At 41.2% G+C, this 21,783-nt stretch overlaps 2 protein-coding genes across 2 annotated transcripts; one reads left to right on the forward strand and one right to left on the reverse strand.

Moving 5' to 3' along the window:
• Positions 1–1,174: 1,174 nt before the first annotated feature.
• abcf2b (ATP-binding cassette, sub-family F (GCN20), member 2b) lies at positions 1,175–12,539 on the reverse strand. The gene is made up of 15 exons (XM_058395954.1): positions 12,384–12,539; positions 10,015–10,169; positions 8,692–8,904; positions 8,346–8,528; positions 7,065–7,236; positions 6,864–6,959; positions 6,673–6,775; positions 5,583–5,678; positions 5,266–5,385; positions 4,796–4,885; positions 2,714–2,824; positions 2,519–2,581; positions 2,120–2,248; positions 1,654–1,857; positions 1,175–1,568 (listed from the first exon to the last, which is right to left on the reverse strand). Exons 2-15 carry the CDS (start codon positions 10,148–10,150, stop codon positions 1,452–1,454), a joined length of 1,833 nt encoding a protein of 610 aa, XP_058251937.1. The 5' UTR covers positions 10,151–10,169; positions 12,384–12,539; the 3' UTR covers positions 1,175–1,451.
• A 2,780-nt stretch (positions 12,540–15,319) lies between these two features.
• chpf2 (chondroitin polymerizing factor 2) lies at positions 15,320–21,577 on the forward strand. The gene is made up of 4 exons (XM_058395682.1): positions 15,320–16,369; positions 17,902–18,466; positions 18,999–19,181; positions 20,120–21,577. The coding sequence occupies exons 1-4, from the start codon at positions 16,098–16,100 to the stop codon at positions 21,389–21,391; spliced, it is 2,292 nt and encodes a 763-aa protein (XP_058251665.1). The 5' UTR covers positions 15,320–16,097; the 3' UTR covers positions 21,392–21,577.
• The last annotated feature ends 206 nt before the right edge of the window (positions 21,578–21,783 follow it).

Consider the following 21,783-nt stretch of genomic DNA (forward strand, 5'->3'; position numbering starts at 1 on the left):
GGGGATTCAATAAATAATTTCCCACACTGCACAGTTCTTTTGATGATGGCAGACACATTAAATCAGACAAACATTATTGAAAGAATCTTTCCATTAGCTCAAATTGATGGCTTTCAGAAAAAAATTCAGGTGTCATCCTCACATAACACACAGTTAATCGGAGGATTCTATACACACTAGAATTAGTACACATTTCAGTGTTTGGGATATTTCATGAATATGCTGGATATTTGTCTTGTTACTGAAGAAAATGACATAATGGTGAACAACCCACATAGTGCAGTATTTTGCTAATAAAGTAATGCAATGTATTGTAAAACTCTTGACTGTGTTAACAGGGTTGCCAGTAAAGTTTTTTTTTACAAATTCACTGTAAACACATAATTCAGTGTGTTAGTTCATTTAGCTGACACATTTTATGAAAAGCAACTTCTACAGCTGAGCTGAAGGATAAGGACCTTGCCCAAGGACGCAATCATGGCAAACACACAATTTTCTTTTCTTTAACACCAAGCCACCTCAACTAGCTTGAATAACTTGTATTGATTCGACGCAGTCTTTCGGCTTTTATTCATTCAGTGGGAGAAGCGGTTGACTCAAGGCAGGTTAGTTGAGCTAGTTTTGGTGGCTCAGTGGTTAAGGCTTTGTGGTACAGGTTAGAAGGCCTGGGTTTAAATCTCAGCCATGCCAAAATGCCATGGTTCTAGTCGTGAGCAAGATCTTTAACCAGATAAGTTGTTAAGCTTCTGCTTTAATTGTAAACTGCCTTTCATTTTCTATACCTGCTTTATTCCTAATTGGGGTCACAGGGATCTGCTGGAGCCTATCCAAGCACACACTGGGCGAAAGGCAGGGGTACACCCTGGACAGGTCACCAGTCCATCACAGGGCCACATATAGACAGACAACCACACACACTCACTCCTATGGAATTTAGAATTACCAATAAACCTAATGTTTTTGGACTGTGGGAGGAAACCTGAGAACCCGGAGTAAACCCACGCAGACACGGGGAGAACATGCAAACTCCACACAGAAAGGCCCCTGCCTTTTGCCACAAACTGGACCAGTTCATTTGCATGTGTGAGCTTTAAAAGCTAATTTCCTTTGCAAAAAAGTGCTTTGCAAATGTGCTGAGTGATTGGTTTGTGATTATACAACTCCTAGCCTACTATTTTGGTAAACTTTGATTTATTCAACATTATTGCATTTATAACATTAAATAAAAAGGAAAGTGACAGTTAATACCCAGACTAAGATTGGTGTGAGTGAAGTTCTCTGCAAAGTGTAGAGAATGTATTTTGTGTACTGTATTTTTGATGCTGGAACACTGGAATGCGATTTATAATCCACGCTGAAAGTTCGGGGTCAGTGGGTGATGTTCTTAGATCACATGCATTACAGTAAGATGAGCAGAGCAAAGTAAGGAAAGAGTCCCGGGCTCTAGACCTTCAAATGTCATGTGTCTGTTTATCAATTTTTGACTTCAAGTGCTCCTTGTATGCCAAAATGTCTCCCTTCCATTTGGTGATGGTTTGGTTCTCACACACCCAGATTTCCTGAGCCACCTGGAATCAAACACATCACAAGTCATTTCTCTAATATGACAGAACAGCTGTTGATTTAATACAAGCAAACTTCAAATCTTTCTACCTGCTGGATGAGTCTGAAGTCATGGCTGACCAGCATCATCCCTCCCTCAAACTCGTTGACGGCTTCAGCCAGCGCGTCGATGGTCTCGATGTCCAGGTGATTGGTAGGTTCATCCAGGAAGAGCATGTGGGGGTTCTGCCAGGCCAGCCAAGCGAAGCAAACACGGCACTTCTGTCCGTCTGACAGATTCCTTATGGGACTCACCTGATGAGAGATTTCACCAATTTATTACACATTATAAACCTTATTATTTGTTTTAAATTACAAAATATTGATGTACAGTATTACAGGCTGTAACATAAGGTAACTGTTCTCTCAAACAGACACATGGTGCGATCAAGTCATATCGAAAAGGTTGTATTTCCAAATTTAAAAATACCACCACAAAGTCGTAATTACGAGTAGGAAACTTTGGATCTTCTTTGAGCTTAGGGTTGTGTCAATCAGAAACATCAGAAACACACACCTGCTGTTTACCCGTCAGGCCGTACCGTCCGATGATCTTTCTCATCTCCTCTTTTTCTTTGATCTCTGGGTAACACTTCATCATGTACTCTAGAGGAGAAAGGTCCAACTCCAGCTGTTCGGTCAGATGCTACAAGACACAGATGACCCAAAAACTCAAACGCTGATCTATTAGATAAAAACCAGAGACATGAAAACCCCAATAATTATTGATTGAGTTGAACATGTGATGTGTGCAGGACTTCTAGCTGTAGGCAATTTATTAGCCCTTGTCCCTGGTTATTATTAATGTTAAAGTTAAATATCTATTTAAACATTAAAAATGCCAAAGCATGTGCACTTTCAGTAACACACATAGAATACAGACAGTTCAGGAACAGTTATCGAGTGTATGGCTCACCTGGTGATACCTGCCAATCTTCACATGTGAGTGTTTCCTGATCATACCATCAGTTGGGAGAAGCTAAAAAAGCGAATAAATAAATAAATACCAACAAACACCAGGTAGGCACTGAGGTTTACATATAATAAATGTGAAGTTAACAAAACACACTTGCAAACTAAGTTGTTAACTAACAATGTGACGTCAACTGACCTCTCCCATCAGAAGCTTCAGCAGTGTGGACTTCCCTGCTCCATTAGGGCCCACTAGAGCCACCCGTGTGTCCAGGTCAATGCCAAACTCCAAGTTTTTATAAATATATGGCTGTTAAAAAAGAAAGAATTCAAGGTTAGAAGGTACTTAAGTTAACTGCTCAGATGAAGCCTTTCAGTTAAAACCTTCAGTGTTTGAAAGTTGAAGTCACATCAAGCGTTTGAATCTGCATCCTGTAATCATCAAGTGTCCTGAAGAATTGGGCCACATTTCAGATATATTTAACAGATGATATATACACATTAGCTGTTATGATGATTTTTATAAACGTACATACTATTTAGACGATGTGAACTATGTGTGTTCAACTAGACCGTTCAGCCATAACATTATGACCACTGACAGGTGAAGTGAATAACACTGATGATCTCCTCATCATGGCTCCTGTTAGTGGGTGGGATATATTAGGCAGCAAGTGAACATTTTGTCCTCAAAGTTGATGTGTTAGAAGCAGGAAAAATGGGCAAGTGTAAGGATTTGAGCGAGTTTGACAAGGGCCAAATTGTGATGGCTAGACCACTGGATCAGAGCATCTCCAAAACTGCAGCTCTCGTGGGGTGTTCCCGGTCTGCAGTGGTCAGTATCTATCAAAAGTATCCTTTAAGTCCTGTAAGTATCCTTTAAGTCCTGTAAGTATCCTTTAAGTCCTGTAAGCTGGTGCCAGATACCACAGCACATCTTCAGGGATCTAGTGCAGTCCACGCCTCGACAGGTCAGGGCTGTTTTGGCAGCAAAAGGGGGACCAACACAATATTAGCCAGGTGGTCATAATGTCATGTCATGATCGGTGTATATTGGGATGTGGAAGGAAGACTATGATCATGAAGAATAACCTGTTTCATATGATAGAACAAGAAGGATGATGTATGATAGTCAGGTTTGTTTGTAACCATCATATACTAAACTCTGTGTTTTCTCTATATGATGAGTAATTCATGTATTCTTTTATTTATACTCATGAAAACTTGGACAACCTTTTGTTGCAGTATGCAGAATTCTTAGTGTCTCGGTTGCTAGCGACTTCTTATAGAGTTGACTTTCCGCCACACTGCCATTTGAAATACCTCGCTATTAGCATTAGAAAATTTCTCTATTTGTGTTTAATATTCAGTCAAGCTCTCTTGGTGATAGCACCAGAGACAGTATCATACATAGCACAACATTTGCATTTGTGAACCTAAATGGTTTAGAGCATTCTTAATATAGTCCAAAAGTTAGAGTTAAACAGAAAGCTCTGTTATGGTAATAAAAAACACAGTTATTGTAACCCACTGTATATATCTCTATACCAAGGTCTGAAAATGATTCAGAAGCACATTGTGTGTTGTCCTGGCTGTGGCGGAACTGGAAATTCATTTTAGTGGCATGAAGAAATGTACCAAATAAATGCTGTAGGCATTTTTCTCTTTTGTACAGTAAAAAAAGGTACATCACAGGCTCGTGCATTCCAGCACACTTGCATTCAAGCAATCTTTCCATATTAATAACTTTGGCATTAAATAGATTTAAGATAAATAAATATTAATAAATATTAAAATAGTATGCTAACAACCTATATCATAAATTGGTCAAGCGGTCAAGGCTCTAGGTTGATCAGAGGATTGGGGTTCAAGCCACAGCACCGCCATGCTACCACTGTTGGGCCCCTGAGCAAGCCTCTTAACTCTCTCTGCTCCAGGGGTGCTGTATCATGGCTGGCCCTGAGCTCTGAACCCAACCTTCAGAGTTGGGTTATGTGAAGAAGAATTTCACTGTGCTGTAATGCATATGTGACAAAAATAAAGGCGTATTATTCTTAAAATACAATGTATTAAACAATGTATGCAATTACAGCTTAATATTTTATTCATGAAGCCTATATCGGAATTTATCTTGTATCATGAATTCAGCGTGCCATCTCATGTCTAACTGTCATGTATCGTAGTTGTTTGGCCTAGGACTGACGAGTGCGAGACTGTAATTATGGTAAACCACTGAGTGAAGGAGCTTGCAGTCAACAAATCTCCCTCTTTCTGGACTTACCGTGTCGTCGGAATATCTGAAACTGACATTTTGCACCATGATGACAGGCGGAGGAATCTTCCCACAGGGAGGAAAATAAAATGACAGAGTCTGCAAGAGGAAAAAGGAGAAGCTCTAGGTTTATAGTCTGGCATTGGTCCATAAGTACAGTATTTCTAGAAACTGTGTGCTTGCTATCTTAGATAACAGGGAAAATTGGGAATTAAAGTGCTATTGGTGTAGAACTGTGAGAATGTTTGTGGTTTCTACAGTCAATTCCCATAGTCATAGATTTTCAGTACATGAGTAGGAATCTACATGCCCAAAACTGACTAAGACATCGAGATCAATACAAGGTTAAAGCAGTGGATAACTTAAGCACTGCTGCAGATATTCATATTATTTTTGACTTTCTGAGATGTGAATATAAGCCCAGTCATATTGTTGTCAGTGTGTGTGTGTGGGTGCATGCATATGCTTTCGTTCTCGACCTTATCTGTAACTACACGGGAGGTCAGGCCTGAGGCCACCATCTTCTGCAACGTCTTCTCTTTGCTCTGAGCCTGACGAGCCAGCTTAGCCGAGCCGTGACCAAATCGAGCAATGTAGTTCTACACAGAGACAGAAAAGTTAACTTTCCAGTATTTCTGTACAATCTAATTCCAGTACAATAAGGAATGAAACAGTAGGAAAATGGAAGAGAGGATTAATGAATAAGACAGACATCAGCAAATGTTAAAGTGGGAGCAATGACACTGAAGGGAGAAAGAGCTGCTCATAGCACGTGCATTGTGCAGCAGTGTTTCACCTTCATGTGTGCTATCTGGTCCTGCTCCCAGTTGTAGCGTTTCATCTGGTTCTCCTCCAGCTCCTCCCTGGTCTTCACATATTGGTCGTAATTGCCCTTTAATTGAAATCAGATGGCACAAAAATGCTGAGGACGTGTCTGTGGACAATTTTTCTTCGTTCTACTTAAAACAGTTTGGTTAACCCTTTTTCACAGTACACTGGTGTTCAAATCTTATCTAAATGTAAGTTTTCAATCAGTATAAACAAATGAATTATTTTATAGCAGCAAGTTGGTCAGGATACTGTTATTGTTTAACGTTTTTTTTCCCTCATTTGGGATAATATTACACAGAATTTTAGTGGTGGAATATAATGGCTTCAAATATTAGATGATTATGAAAAAGCACTTAGGGCATCTCAGAGAGCAGAAATGGGTTTCACATCACTATTTCCATTGAAGATAGATTGGGGTTTTTTGGAACTCTTCTATGAATATATCCCCCATGCTAGGCTAGGTAAAGACAGAGATACTTATGAAAAATTACACGTGAGTCATTAAACACCACTGTTTGTGTGACATGACATTGCACACATGCATTGAATTTCGCACATGCATGCATTGCTTTCTTACTTTAATATAAAAACATACTACAGTTCACTAGGAAGCTGACTAAGGCCAGATCTGGTGCTGCTGGCCAGTTGTTTTGGTCTACAAACAGACTTGGGGGGAAAAACACAAACATGATTTGAGTCAAACAACTGCATGTGTGAAAACAGCCTCAGAAACATGACCTCATAATGTCATGTTTCACTTTTAAACAAGAAATCTCTAGAAGAAATGATAAGCCCATAATGATGATAGCGCTAAATTTAAACTACAAACCATTTGCACTGAGTAACAGACATTTGGAAGGCAGTAGACCAGAGAAGAACACGACTACACGTCTACAGCCACCCGCAACACCCACACTTCCAAAAGTTATCTTGTGAATCCAAGCTGAATTGAGTTATCCCTGCTCAGATGGATCGGGTGTGTTAAGATCTGTTGGAACGTTAGCTAATCTGTTGGAACATTATCTAATCACTGCTTTAAAAAAAACCCCACTTACTGTGTAGTATCTGAGTTTCCTGTGATGTAGATGTATGATGTTGGTGCAAACACCATTCAGGAAGTCTTGAGAGTGTGAAATGAGTACAAGAATTCGCTTAAACCTGGAAAAAAAAAATCAGACATTCACAATTGTGCTACATGAGCATGCTGCTACCATTTCAAAAACAGCTTAAAGACTAAAGAACATACGATTTGAGTTCCTCCTCCAGCCACACGCAGGCATCCAGGTCAAGGTGGTTTGTGGGTTCATCCAGTAATAGCATGAAAGGTTTAATAAACAGCGCTCTGGCCGAGTGGAGGAAAGAGGACGAGGAAAAAAAGCAAGATGAGTGAATACCAGTACAAGAGACCTCTCTCAAAAGACACTAATCGACCATGCAGACATCGTACCTGGCCAACGAGACACGCATTCTCCAACCACCGCTGAAGTCTTTGAGCTTTTTGTTCTGCATGGCCGGGGTAAAGCCCAGACCGAACAGGATGCGTGAAGCTCGAACCTCGGCTTTGTCCGCATCCAGCTCTTCCAGGCGCTCGTAGATCTCCATCAGCTTCTCGCACTCTGCTACAGAACATCAAGACAAAAAAATACTATTGTTTTTTCATATTAAAACACAATCTTCAGGCTTATGTCTTATTATACATGTTATTATCCAAAAACAAATGAAGCACTAGGTTCTGTTAGGCCTAATTCACAAAGAATGTACACAATTTACACCTAGTCGATCCGTTAGTTAGATAAAAAACAAATCTAGTAAGGAAGTGCACTGCCATGTAATTACTAATTGTGCACTTAGAACAGACACGTTTAATAATTTTTACTTTCTACACAAGCTAGTCAATATTTATCTTGAATGGCAGTTCCAGATTAAAATTCCTACACGTTATGAAAGATCCAGAGAGCACACTAGCCAAGACACAAAAAAAGTTATACACTGATGGCAGGTACACACCTCTCACTCTCAACAATACAGAGAACTGCAGAAACTACGTTGTTTACACAATTACTCTCTCTCTTGTCATGTCTTTCATGCCTAAATTTAGGTGTGACGCCGTTTGACGTAGCTGAGCTGGGATATGATGAACAAATTTGTATGTACAAATTTGAACATATGTGTACAAATCTCTGATTGTATTTATTGCATTGTCAAAGCAATTCACAATAGATTCTGTATTTTTGTCCCATGCACAGCCATACTATAAGATATAATGTTGAAATTGCACACATCAGTATTCAGAGCTCAGGCGTCACTACATATTTAAGCACTAGTCAGAATCTGCATGACAGCTGCACACATGGGGCAAAAACACACACACAGAGTCGCAGTTATGCAGCACTCTGAGCTGGGACTTAAGCCTGTTTTCTTGTTGATTTCGGCTCCAGCGAGGCGCAGTCTTAAATCCAGCTCTGCTGTAGGACAGTTTGATGTAACTACAGTTTCACATTGAAATGAATACCACTATGTGTATTTACTATGAGATTTCTTAAGGCTAAAATTCAGTATCTAAATGTTTTTACATACATTGGACATCGGTGAAGACAGAGACTTTGCATTATTCTGTGTAGTAGTAATAATAATAGTAAAATGACTATGAGGGGGACTTTAATGTACATGTACAGACTCAATGTGGGATACAGTATATAGGTTTATTAGTGCCTTGTGTATGACTCACAGTCCTCATGGGCCAATCTTTCTGCCTCCTTCTCCAGCTGGATCCTCTCCTTATCCACCTCCATCACACACTGTAGTGCTGTCTTCTCACTAGGAGCCATCTCACGAGTCAGATGATAAATGTCTATGTGCTCGGGGATAGGAATCTCTCGATGGCCGATAGCAGACAGGAGCATAGATTTACCTATCACAAGTGACATTAGGGGAAAAGAAATGTATAATTTTTCCTGCTATACAGCCAAGTGTTCAACTGTTGGTTCTCCCAGGAGAGTAAAAAGACATTAATTAGTATCTTTATTGCATCAGTGCCTTATATTTATTATCTCTCACAAGAATATAATTCACACCTGTGCCATTGAGGCCAATGAGACCGTAGCGTCTGCCTGAGTTCAGTTCCAGGCTTGTGTCGCTCAGCAGCTCCTGCCCATGGAAAGTGAGTGAAAGGCTGCTGATGTGAACATCTGTACTGTTGGGGTGCGATGCCAAGACCCCTGTAACTGCCCGTGCCTCTATCTTCCTTAGCTCAAACTCATCTAGCTCTTTAGCCAAAGCAGTTACTTCTGCACAAGAAACAAGAAAGAGTAGAAATCAAGAAAAAACATGACCTAAAATAGGATATTTTACCTGTTTTATTGTGACTGTTATTGCCCAGCATTAAATACTGGCATACAGTGATGTACACCGATCAGGGATAACATTATGAGCAGTGAGAGGTGAAGATCTGATGATCTCCTCATCATGGCACCTGTTAGTGGGTGGGATATATTAGGCAGCAAGTAAACAGTTTGTCCTCAAAGTTGATGTGTTAGAAACTAGGAAAATGGGCAAGCGTAAGGATTTGAGCAAGGTGTGCAAGGGTCAGTATCTATCAAAAGTGTCCTTTAACTCCTGTAAGTATCCTGTGGAGACCCCACTTCGCAATTTAGAGGACTTAAAGCATCTGCTGCTAACATCTTGGTTCCAGCACACCTTCTAGTGGAGCCCATGCCTTGATGGGTCAGGGCTGTTTTGGCAGCAAATGGGAGACGAACACAATATTAGGCCATAATGTTATGCCTGATCGGTGTATGAGCAAATGCTGCAGGATCGTACCAGTGTGCTCTGTACCAGTTACTGTATAGATACATTATCGCCAGTGCACATGACTGTCTATTGAATCAGAAGCATTTTCAATCAGTTTAATGAAATTTGGTGACTTTCTCGCTAATAGTTTTGTCTGAAATAGAGTACGGTTTGCATGAATAATGAATGAATGCAGAGCAGGAAGCGCAGTGCGGTACTGAATCTGAGACTAACTGTAAGAGATGATGTGAGTCCAGTTGCATTGGAACTTGTGTGATTCCTGTTTGTGGAAGAGAACGAAACTTAATGCTCTGGCCCATAGTTGTTCAGGAAGTAAAGTAACCGGTGCATGCGTTTATATGTTTTAGCTGATGACGACATCATTAGCCACCACAACACATGTGCAGCATGAGTGACAGGGGAACGTTGTGGGACACAGAAGAGGTGTGATGCCTGTGAGTTGCATTGTGTTCATGTGCATTTGTGATGGCTTAATATACGTGATGAATCCACCAGGGTTCAATAGAATCAAGTAAGTCTGAAATCCTAGAACAATCACATTCAGATTTGGACCACAGCAAATGTGAAAACCACCTTAAATAACACACCTCCGTTCGTCTCGCCATTTGGAACTGCTCCATTTTCCTCCGGCTGCTCGACCTCGTCATGCTTTTTGACCCGTTGACGAGCTTTGGCTGCCTCTTTCTTCTTGGCAGCTTTCTTCTTGGCAAGGTCTGAGGGCATGGCTGCAGAGCTTTGTGGGCTGCACAGTAACATGGCATGTTAATGACATTTGCAATATGATTCAATTATTTTTCTCAATGAAACAACCATGCTGTGATACACTGTATGACTAAAAGTATGCGGATGCCTGACCATCAGCCCATATGTGCTTCTTCCTCTTCAAAGTTAGAACCACACAATTCTCTTGAATGTCTCTGTATGCTGTAGTGTTACCATTTCCCTTCAATTGAACTAAGAGTCCCAAACCTTTCATAGTATGATAATGCCCCTGTGAACAAAAGCCAGCTCCATGTAGACATGGTTTGTGAAGGTTGATGTGGAACGTCCTGAACTGAACCTTAACCTCAACCTCACTGAACACCTTTGGGATGAACTGGAACACCTCAAACCTCCTCACCTGACATCGGTGTCTTATCTCACTAAGGCTCTTGTGACTGAATGAACACAAATCCCCACAGTCACACTACAACATTTACATTTCTCCAAAACCCAAAGCACTGCACTTCAGCCACAACAGAATCCCTCTCAAGAATACTCTAGCTGAGTTAGTTTACAGACTGTAATAATTTCCCTGACACATTGTACTGATCAGTTTTGGTGAATCAGGGGCTCAGTTTGTAGTCAAAGCTCTCTGTCAGTCTATGGTAACAAGCTGAAAGAATAAAAGTCTGAGTACAGACTGAGGAAATGAGTTTCCTTCACAAACTGCTGTGATATGGTAAGCAGTTTGGCAAAAGCGGAGATATATTCTGCCCTGACCTTCTCAGCCTGACACCACCGCGACCCACACTGAGAATTAATGACAGAAGGAATGAACAGCAATGCCAATGGCTGTCTGTCCTTACAAAGTTTTATTGTTGCAATGAGTCCCACACATTAGGATAATGACACAAGACAAATACAGTGTTTGTCCTCATGGATTAAAACATACAATTCAAGAGTGTTCTTTAGCAACTGTGTGCAAGTCCGTTGTTTATTACTTGCTCTCTAAATGTTGCTGGAAAGCTCGCTGTCTGGTTAGTACGCAGAGTTACGTCAACAACGAACCTGGACCACAGCAAGAGCAGCATGTCGAACCTTTTTAGTGAGCAATAGGTTGAGTTAAAATTTCAGCAAAGAGCTTCTCTCATCTACTCAAGCACGTTGTACCATATGGTACCAAACCTGTCGTCTCTATTCAAGTTTAAAGATCTAAAGAATATATTGTGCAGAATAACAATTTGGACCCTATTCAGGTTTTGTTCTATTTAAGACGTTGTCATCTTCTCGCCACATGATTCCTGAAAGTGCTGATAGATGGAAAGTCAGACACTGTCCTATTTACCAAGTTAGTACACTTGATTATATTAATAACCTTTTGCATGGAGATGATTTTGTTTGTTCTGTAATGAGCATATTTATATTTAGGTCAAATTTAGCACACACTATAAAGCTTTAGATGGTCAGACATTCACAGAGGAACAAAGGTCGTGTCCGAAACACCTGAGTTTTCACTATAAAGTGCACTGTTTTTGGAAGTTTTGCCTCTTTATATGCCAAGTACAATGCAGTGCACAGCATCCTGAGCTATGCATGATATCCCACAATGCAATTCTTGGGCTCAGTGTCCAACTAGGGAACACAGAATACCTATAATGCACTTTGGAGTCTGTAGGGAAGAAGGGAGTTGGCGGTGATTTGAGACACAGCCACGGTTTAAAGTGTTGCGCATTTAAACTGGCATGTGCCAAGTGCTAAGTCGAGCTAAGCTAACCTAGCTAGCCCAAGTGTCAGCAGCCTCCAGGTATCATTCGTGCTAGCAAATAATAAGATATTTTTGGGAACATGTCACGACTCTTATGTTTGACGATATATTTCAAAATACACACCCAATATCATAACATGCATGTAATATCTACACGTTATATCCATACCGGCATCTTAGCCTAACAAACATGCTAAGCTAGCTAGAGATTCCCATCGCCAATATCCCCAGTCTATGGACGTGTATGATTTTATTAAAAACATTAAAAGCGTCTCTTTTGCACCAAATATACATTCCCCCCCCCCCCCCGTTAAATTTTTTTTGCCCCCTCATCGAACCGTGGATCAAAAGCATCGAGAATGAATCATAAGATGTAATAAAAATGTAAACAAAGAAATGATGTCAGCTCGGAAATCTGACGCTAAGGGTGAAGCAGAGGCGTTATAACTAGGTTATTAATAAAGTTGAACAGTTTATAAGCTTCCTTACCTTAGCTGGGGAGAAGCAGCTGGTAAGCCGGCAGTCAGTCAGTCAGGTCAGTCAGCAGGCCGTATTAGGACAAGAGCAAACCTCCTCCTCTCTCAGGGAGGGGCACATGTGTCAGATCCACATGGATTTAAACTGACATTTCACCATAAACCATAAAGACGATTAATAAATGATATTATACAGGTGCACTCACCGTCCACTTTAATAGGAACACCTGTACACCTGCTCATTCATGCCGTTATCCAGCCAGCCAATCACGTGGCAGCAGAACAAGGTATAAAATCATGTTCATGTTCATGTCAAACATCAGAGGTGTGATCATCTCAGTGACTTTAACCATGACATAAAGGGCTGGTTTGAATATTTCAGAAATATCCTGGGATTGTTATCAGTTCTCTAGAGTTCACAGAGAATGGTGCAAATTAGCTAATCACCCTGGAAACACCTTATTGATAAGAGAGGTCTGAGAAAATTTGTTTGAGCTGCCAAGAAGGATTTAGTAACTCATACAACGATCGGAATCATAACATTATGACCACCTGCCTAATACTGTGTTGGCCATTCTTTTTTTTCACGGCATGGACTCCTCTAGATCCCTGAAGGAATGCTGTGGTACCAAGATCTTAGCAGCAGATCATTTGCGTCCTGTAAGGATCAAAGGATACTTACAGGACTTATAGGACTTAAAGAACACTTTTGATATATACTGACCACTGCAGACCGGGAACACCCCACAAGAGCTGCAGTTTTGGAGATGCTCTGATCCAGTGGTCTAGCCATCACAATTTGGTCCTTGTCAAACTCGCTCAAATCCTTACGCTTGCCCATTTTTCCTGTTTCTAACACATCAACTTTGAGGACAAAATGTTCACTTGCTGCCTAATATATCCCACCCACTAACAGGTGCCATGATGAGGAGATAATCAGTGTTATACACTTCACTTGTCAGTCAACATAATGTTGTCCCTGATCGGTGTATATTCACTATTTATAACTGTGGTGAGCAGAAAAGCCACTCAGCATGGGCACATACTCACCCCAAATGGATAACCGAGCTTTATCTAATCTTCAGTTGTTCAGTTTGGGTGAGAGTGTGCCCATGGTAGTGTCATGAGCCTTATTCTTGGCTGACAGGCTGCTGTTGTCACACTTTCACTGCAAGGTTTGATTTTAAGAAGACTTTCTGCTCACCATGGTTTTAAAGGGTTGATTATACAGGTTAATACAGATCACCTGTCTGTAGTCTATTTGATTATTATTATTATTATTATTATTATTATTATTATTTCCATTCTGAGTCTGGTTCTTCTCAAGGTTTCTTCCTCATATCATTTCAGGGAGCTTTTCCCTTGCCACCATCACCTAAGGCTTGCTCATTAGGGATAAAATAGTAACTTAACTTTAAACTTTATAATTTGTTTTTATTTATTTATTTTAAATTATTTCTCTGTTTTTATACTTCTGTAAAGCTGCTTTGAGACAATGTCCATTGTTAAAAGCGCTATACAAATGAACTGAATTGAACTGAACACAAATAAATGTAAACTAATACTGTCAATAATAATAATAATAATAATAATAATAATAATAATAATAATAATAATAATAATAATAATAATAATAGGTTTCCATGAATCATTCTATAAGAACCAGTGGATCCAAAAAAATTTCAGTGTGCTTAGACATGTCTATTATATATGTCTATGAATATTATATATGTCTATATAACAGCGCTAATGAATCTTATTACTTCTAAATAAGATTTGGGAATAATCACATCTTTTGTTATGTGCAGTATGTGGAGGAAGGACGCAACTATGCAAAATCAGTCTGGTGTTTATTTGGGGAAATCTATCAAATCGGATAAATCATATAGATCATAGTTCCATGTAGAAGTCAAATCGCAGGTATATTAACCTAGGATAATGCAAAATCATCACAAACATGAGCGAGGGTCACCTGAGAACACATGAGACAGCAGGAAACAAGACAAAAATGCTGCGAAAGACACATTAAACAACTCTGCAACAACACTAGAGTGCAAAAAGTAATCCAGGTAAGAGTAACGACAAAGTAATCCAGGAATCAACACAAAAATCCTGGACACTATTGGGAAACTTGACAGGTGCAGAAAGTAAAGAATCTAAATCAGGGTTAGGGCTGTAGGGACTCTATTCCTGGAACACTAGGTGTGATTTGGGCTCAAACCCTGGATGAAATGGAAGTAGACCTTACACACACATTCACACGCACGTCACTTTACATCACACTTCATATTGATCCTGTTTACATGTTAACTTTAATATTTGCACTCACTGTCAACACTATTGTCAACACTGTTGTTTGTCTGCACTGTCTTGTCTTGTCATCCTGTGCACTTCTGTTGTAAGTCTACTTTAAAGATTGCACCTTAAGTATCGTTTAGTCTTTATCTCTATGTTGAGCTCTATGTTTGTCCGCGTCACTGTACTTTGTCTTTGTTATGTGTAGCACCTCTGGTCCAGGAGGAACGTTGTTTCATTTCACTATGTACTGCATCAGCTATACATGGTTGAAGTGACAATAAAGCTTCTTTGACTTTTGACTTTGACGCTTGACCGTAGCCACTCCAGGGGTGTTTTAGAATATGGGAGAAAACTGGAAAACCCAGAGGAAACCTGCACGTACACAGTCAGTCACCCAAGCTTGGGACAGAACCGGAGACTCTGCTTTTCAGTAGTAATAACTACATAATAACAAGACAAAAAAAATTCATTCATTCATTCAGCATTCAACATGATCTACAGCGGCTCTAACAACTTCGACAGCTTTCTGTGTTAAATAAATAAACAAAATCTTGCTCGCGTATCATTACGCTGTAGAGTAAAGCCAAGTGCGGAACCTTTGTGTTCGTGGTTTGTTTCTGGAGGTCTACTGTATGCGCTCTCCGTCCGTGCTTTTTTTTTTTTTTCCCCTTTAAGTCGTGTAAGGGAGTCTCAGCCGTGGAGTCTTTACACCAACCCACTTTTACTGAATGTTTTATTCCGTCTTATCTTTAATACAGAGGACTCGGACACGAGGGAGCTGAGATGATGATCTGTGTAAAGATGTGACTAAAGGTGGGAGTGAACGGTATCGTTGCTGCTCGAGAAGGAGAAAACGAAGCCAAGTGATCATTTTTTTTTTTATCGGAGGTTAAAAAGAAGATGACTGGGTATTGTATGAAAACAACGAAGAATGGATAGATGTGTTAATAGACAGATGTATTAATGGGGATGATAAATGAAGCGAGGTTGTAAATACTGTGTATTTATTTGAGTTTGGTGAGACTCGACGTTTTCTTCTCCTTCTTCTGCTTCTTCTTCCGCTCATCTCACTGGCAAGTAGCGACGTGTGTGTGTGTGTGTGTGTGTGTGCTCCTTCTCCGTTTATGGGTGGTTCAAAATTAGGAAATACAGAGCACTGACGACTTTACACACTTTTTGGAGGAGTGTTTCAATGATACTGTAGTCTTCTTAATGTTTTCCCACCATCTAACCTCATCTGAAGAGAAACTGCACCCTGACCCTGCAGCATGTCCACGTTCATTGACCTGAGTTAAGCATAAAAGATGCCCACTTGAAAGGAAGCCTTCGTTTTTCGTCATTCACAAGGCATTTCTCAGTACTGTGACCTGAGGGAGGGGAAAGTCTAAGTCAACTACTCCAAAGGACAATCATCGATCCCTTCTCAATCATGCGTCTGTCCCCTTTCATCGCCGTCTTCCGGCCAGCCCTGCCGCTCATCCTGGGCTTGTCTTTGGGCTGTAGTCTCAGTCTGTTGATGGTGTCCTGGACGCAGGGAGACACGGACGAGGTCTGCAGCGATCAGATGCGTCTCGGGCTTCTTCAGGGTGTTCAAGTCGGAGAACCCCCGAGAGCAGACGGAGGCGACAGGAACGAGGATTTCCAGCCTCGCATCGTACCCTATCATAAGGATCCCAGCAAGCCACACAAGAAAGTGCTCAGGTCAGTAGAGCTAAGCGATACGTCTTATTCTGGTTTTGCTCTGATAGTCGACAGATAAGAGTTGAAGGTTGTGAGTTCAAATCCCCAGGACTTTCAGAGACTTCCTTTAACTCTGCCTTTGTTGTAATTGTTTTTAATTTGCAGCAGCTTTGGATACAAGTATCAAATGAAAGTTATGGTGTGACTGAGATCGGCAAGATTCTCTTCTACACATCAGGGGTTTAGAAGAGCGATTATTAGACATTTCCATGTTTTGCTGTTTCCATCGCATCACAGAGACTGCATAATGATCATTTATTATATTAAAAGTGACTCAAACAGTGCAACTCTTAGGGCATTTCAGCATGAGGCAATGCAGAACCTGGAGGAAGTCGAAATTAAACTTACGTACTGACATTGTTGCAGCACAGCAGCTGTATTTCACAGTTTGCCAAATTTTACGTCATGGGAAATATGTTTTTTTGATAATTCTGCAGTTTTACACTGCCTCTGATTCCTTTGTAATCACTTAATAGGTTATTGTGGTCATTCTGTAAAACAGTGGTCTTTCAGTAGGAAAGGCTATGGGTTCAAATCCCAACACCACCAAGGATCCTTAAGCAAGACACTTAACCTGCAACTGCTTAGCTGTTTCGTGTCCAGTTGTTCCTTACATTGGAACAAACAGCAGTAAATTCCTGGTCCACAAGAAACAACACTGAAGCAGGAACTAAAATAGGAAGTAAGGACACTGTGTAGGATAAGTTCTACAGAAAATGGATGGTGTACTTCTTGAAAATCTTGAAAAAAGGCTAAATTCCTGATACATTTCCGCAGCACCGATTCTCCCAGAATATCTTTTTAGTAGTAACGTACTTAATGTACAGAAGATTTAGAAGTTTTACTTAATGTAGAACTATTGCAGCATGTCTGTTTTCGAACGACTAATGCGGTTATGCTCACAGTAAGAAATCCATCACTACAGAAGTACAGCGTGGAAAAAAAACAGCTTCTCATCGTGTTTCCTAAACCGAGTGTGAGATAAATAGATGCTGTGTAATCTTACTGAGGTGTAAAGTAGAGCTCGGCTGCTCTGGAGTGTAGAAAAGTCATGCCACTGTGTGAATTCCATTCGCAGGTATGTAGTCTTTCCAGCATCAGTTATGATACTTAATACAGCCTTAAAAAACCAGTCTGGCGTACTCTTCCATTCCACCGAATGCTGAGTTGGTTAAATTTATTGCGACGTGGTTATGCAATGACCTGGCAACCTTATAGAAATGATATGAAGAAGAGGAAAACTGAAATAGCGTTTTTTTTCCTAAAACCACACTACCAGGAGGTAGATCTTATGATGAAATAACCCAGATATACCTGAATGAATGAATAAATGAATAAGAAATGTTGAAATGAATGAAAAGCTTTGATTTATATAGCACACATGGTGTGATAGACAGAGACAGAATAATCCACAGAATTTCTGTGGTAACATTCTCTTTTTCTTTTTTATTAGTCTGATCATTCAATTCATTCTGTCTCTGTCTCTGCTGCAGGACTCGTTATATCCACACAGAACTTGGCATTCGTGAGCGCCTCCTGGTGGGCATCCTGACCTCACGCGCCACCCTTAACACGCTGGCCGTGGCAGTGAACCGTACCGTGGCCCACCGCTTCCACCGCACATTTTTCTTCACCGGACTCCGCAGCACCAAGCTGCCCCATGGCATGACTGTGGTTGCTCACGGAGATGACCGGCCCGTCTGGCTCATGTACGAAACCATCCGTCACCTGCATCAGCACCATGGCAACGAATACGACTGGTTCTATCTAGCCCAGGACGATACATACACACAAGCAGAGCGCGTCATGAACCTAGTGGGGCATTTGAGTGCGGGGCAGGATCTCTACATGGGTCGCGCAGAAGAGTTTATCGGAGGTGAAGAACAAGCTCGCTACTGCCACGGCGGGTATGGCTACCTCCTGTCACGGAGCCTGCTGGCCCGGCTGCAGCCGCACCTCGACGCTTGCCGCAACGACATCCTCAGCGTCAGACCTGACGAGTGGCTCGGACGCTGCATTATCGACTATCTGGGACTGAGCTGCATGGAAAAGCACCAGGTGAAACTAACTTCCTGATGATATCTTAATTTCAGGTCACAGATTATTGATGATGGAGAAGCAGACATTGTTCTAATGTTTATTTCCTGTCTTGTAGCCTTTTCTCTGAATTGTGACATGCTTACTAGTCACTTCCTGAGTATGTAGGCATGTTCTCTATTTTGTCGTTGAGATGTTTCAATACTAGATGAGACATTTGAACTGGAAGAACGCTCACAATCACACAGATGTGCTCCAGACGGTCCAGCATGTCCCCCAGTTCTCCGATTAATAGCAGTGATAAAAATGAAAAGATATTGCTTTATCTTTGCCAGCTTCCTTATAATAATGTGAGCACAATGCAGTTATAGAAAATCAGTCAAACCCTTCTGACCAATCAGAATTGATAATCCAACAGTGCTTAATTTAGTAGAATATCACATAGTAGTTAGTAGTAGTTAGTAGAATATCACACTTCTGATCAAACTTCTGAATTTAAATTCCTACCACACAGAAATAACACGTTGCTCCTATCATATTTCTTGTGCTTTAGGAGATGACCTACTATTACTTCGAGCTGCAGAAAAACGCCGACCCCGAGCGTGAGGACAGCACCCAGTTCAAGAACGCCTTCACCGTGCACCCAGTCTCAGAGCCATCGCTCATGTACCGCTTGCATAAACGCTACAGTCAGATTGAACTGGACTGGACCTACGCCCAAATACAGCAGCTACAGGTGTGATGCTTGTCTTACATTAAACATACATTATAATTATATACCTAATAAAATGATGTAGCTCAGTGGTTAAAGCTTTGGGTAGCTGAGGAAGGTTGTGAGTTCATATCCTAGCATCGAAACCGCCACTGTGGGTTCTTTAACCTCTAAAGTGCTCAGTTGTATCCTGTCGCCTCGGACAAAAGTGCCATCCGAGTGAGTTAAAGATTTTAGATTAAGTTGTAAAGCCAGTAAATGCCACAACAATTCCACTATCTTATGTATACAAATATATAGGATCATTCAATATGAATTATCTTGGACCCGTGTATATTTTTACGTAATTTTATAATGTCTGGTGTGAGAGTAAGGGATTACTCCTTTTGGCCAGCCTTCTTTTCTTGTTTATTTTTTCTCTGCATTCTACTGTATGTCTAGTCCAGGTGACAGTCTGAGCATGCCCTGTGGCATTAATTAGGTCTGCCATTAGTCTGGAAATTACGGTTTTAGCTTTCACACCGGAAAACAGCTTGATATTAAACCTTATTAATGTTGATGACTGCTTCTAAACTGCATTAGAAAATTGTAGTTTTTTGCTTCTCCTGGTCTGGCTGAAGTCATCTTCACTTTTGGTTTCTCTTCTCCTGTTGGTCTCTTAATGGCTAATGAAAGAGCCATGGTTGTTAGAGAAGTGAAGAATTCTCTCTAATATTCCATTGCTGGCCGCGAAGGCAAACGGTCCCCTGGGGGAAGCCCGTCTGGCCGCCTATAACAACCATTTGATTGTAATCCGTACAGAGCAGAAAGACCCACTATTAATTTGAATTTATTAACTGTAGAATAGAAGTCATTTCCACTAGTGGTCAGTGCGTAAAAAGCCATCCTGTTTTTTGTTTATTATTATTATTTTGCTTGTGGTGTGTCTGTTCAATTTGTATCAATGCCCTGTCTACTCACAGGTTCAAATCAACAATCTGAGTGAGCTCACTCCAGAAGGCAAAGCAGGAGCCACCTGGCCCATTGGGATCAACCCACCTTTCCGTCCCAAGACGCGTTTTGAAGTAATCAACTGGGAGTATTTCACAGAAGAGCACATCTACTCCTGTGCAGACAGCTCCCCGAAATGTGAGCTCCGTGGAGCAGACCGTGCAGACGTTAACTCCATTCTGGATACTGCTGTGGAACGTTTAAATGAACGCTATCAACCACAGCTGCGTTTCCGGAAGCAGCGTTTGTTAAACGGCTATCGTCGCTTTGACCCCACACGCGGTATGGAGTATATACTGGACCTGGCCCTACAGGCCTTTACACAGAAAGGGCACAGTCAGGTGATTGCAAAGCGTGTGGGTTTGCTACGGCCTCTCAGTGCCATCGAGATCATTCCAATGCCCTATGTGACTGAAGCAACGAGAGTGCAGGTCATCCTTCCAGTGACTGCACGGGATCAGGATTTTGTGGGCAATTTTTTAGACACCTATGTGATGAACACTTTGGACACACGGGACAATGCTCTACTGACCTTCCTATTTGTGTATGACCCCTTTGATGCACAAAGGGTCAGCCAGACAGATGTCTTTGCCAGCGTGAAATCTATGATTAGCGAGGTGGAAAAGCGCTACAGCGATGTAAAGATCCCATGGATCAGTGTCAAAACAGAGGTTCCCTCACAGGTCAAGCTGATGGACATCATCTCCAAGAAGCATCCAGTGGACACGCTTTTCTTCCTAGCCAGTGTCTGGACCGAGGTCACTGGTGACTTCCTGAATCGTTGCCGCATGAATGCTATAAGTAACTGGCAGGTCTTCTTCCCCGTACATTTCCAAGAGTACAGCCCTGCTCTGGTGTACCGCGACCAGCAACCTTCTGCAGCTTCATCCTTTTCTTCGGAGGCTCTCCGAGACGGCCGCTTTGACCGACACTCATTTGATGAGGCCTGTTTTTACAATGCAGATTACATGGCTACCCGTACCAAGATGGCCAACGACATCATGGACAATGACGAGTTGCTGGAGAGCATGGACATTTACGAGATTTTCGTGCGCTACTCAAGCTTACATGTCTTCCGAGCAGTGGAGCCAGCTCTGATCCAGAAATATGTACGGCGAGCCTGTAACCCCCGGTTCAGTGAAGATATCTATCATCGCTGTGTGCTGAGCAATTTAGAGGGACTGGCTTCACGTTCACACTTAGCTATGGCTCTGTTTGAACAAGAGCAGGCAAACAGCACCTAGTACATGTGCCTGGAAAAGGAGGTAGACCTGTCTACGGGGAGTCTCATTCTGCCAATGCAAACTGTGAAAACCAAACTTTATTTCCATGATGAACTTGTTGAACGTAAGTGTGAGACTGTTTCAGTAAGTCAGTCAGTAAAGCAGATTCTCTTAAAGCTACAACACTGATTAAAGATATCTTATTCAGTAAGTCTGGACCTCAAATTATTTCTTAAAGCCTTACTGTTTTATGGTTATGGTCACCAGGTATCTGACCTGGGAAATATCTGCTAGCAGGTGGAGAAAAAAACACTGTTTAATGAAGAAGCTCTTCCTTTTCTTATTTATGAAAGTTTTTCCTATTGGAACATCCCACATCATTTTCTTTTAGTGAAAGTGTAAATTTGTACGTC

Source organism: Hemibagrus wyckioides, linkage group LG07 (assembly GCF_019097595.1).
Source record: "Hemibagrus wyckioides isolate EC202008001 linkage group LG07, SWU_Hwy_1.0, whole genome shotgun sequence".
Classification (NCBI taxonomy): Eukaryota; Metazoa; Chordata; class Actinopteri; order Siluriformes; family Bagridae; genus Hemibagrus; species Hemibagrus wyckioides.

What these genes read in the sequence shown, in the direction of transcription:
- abcf2b (XM_058395954.1), bottom strand. Translation starts at nt 10,150, where the DNA reads ATGCCCTCAGACCTTGCCAAGAAGAAAGCTGCCAAGAAGAAAGAGGCA. An exon ending in CTGGAGGAGGAACTCAAATC is followed by an intron (nt 6,776 to 6,863) that starts GTATGTTCTTTA and finishes TTTTTTTTCCAG; the next exon opens with GTTTAAGCGAATTCTTGTAC. An exon ending in ACCAGATAGCACACATGAAG is followed by an intron (nt 5,386 to 5,582) that starts GTGAAACACTGC and finishes GTCTCTGTGTAG; the next exon opens with AACTACATTGCTCGATTTGG.
- chpf2 (XM_058395682.1), top strand. Translation starts at nt 16,098, where the DNA reads ATGCGTCTGTCCCCTTTCATCGCCGTCTTCCGGCCAGCCCTGCCGCTC. An exon ending in CCACACAAGAAAGTGCTCAG is followed by an intron (nt 16,370 to 17,901) that starts GTCAGTAGAGCT and finishes TCTCTGCTGCAG; the next exon opens with GACTCGTTATATCCACACAG. An exon ending in CCCAAATACAGCAGCTACAG is followed by an intron (nt 19,182 to 20,119) that starts GTGTGATGCTTG and finishes GTCTACTCACAG; the next exon opens with GTTCAAATCAACAATCTGAG.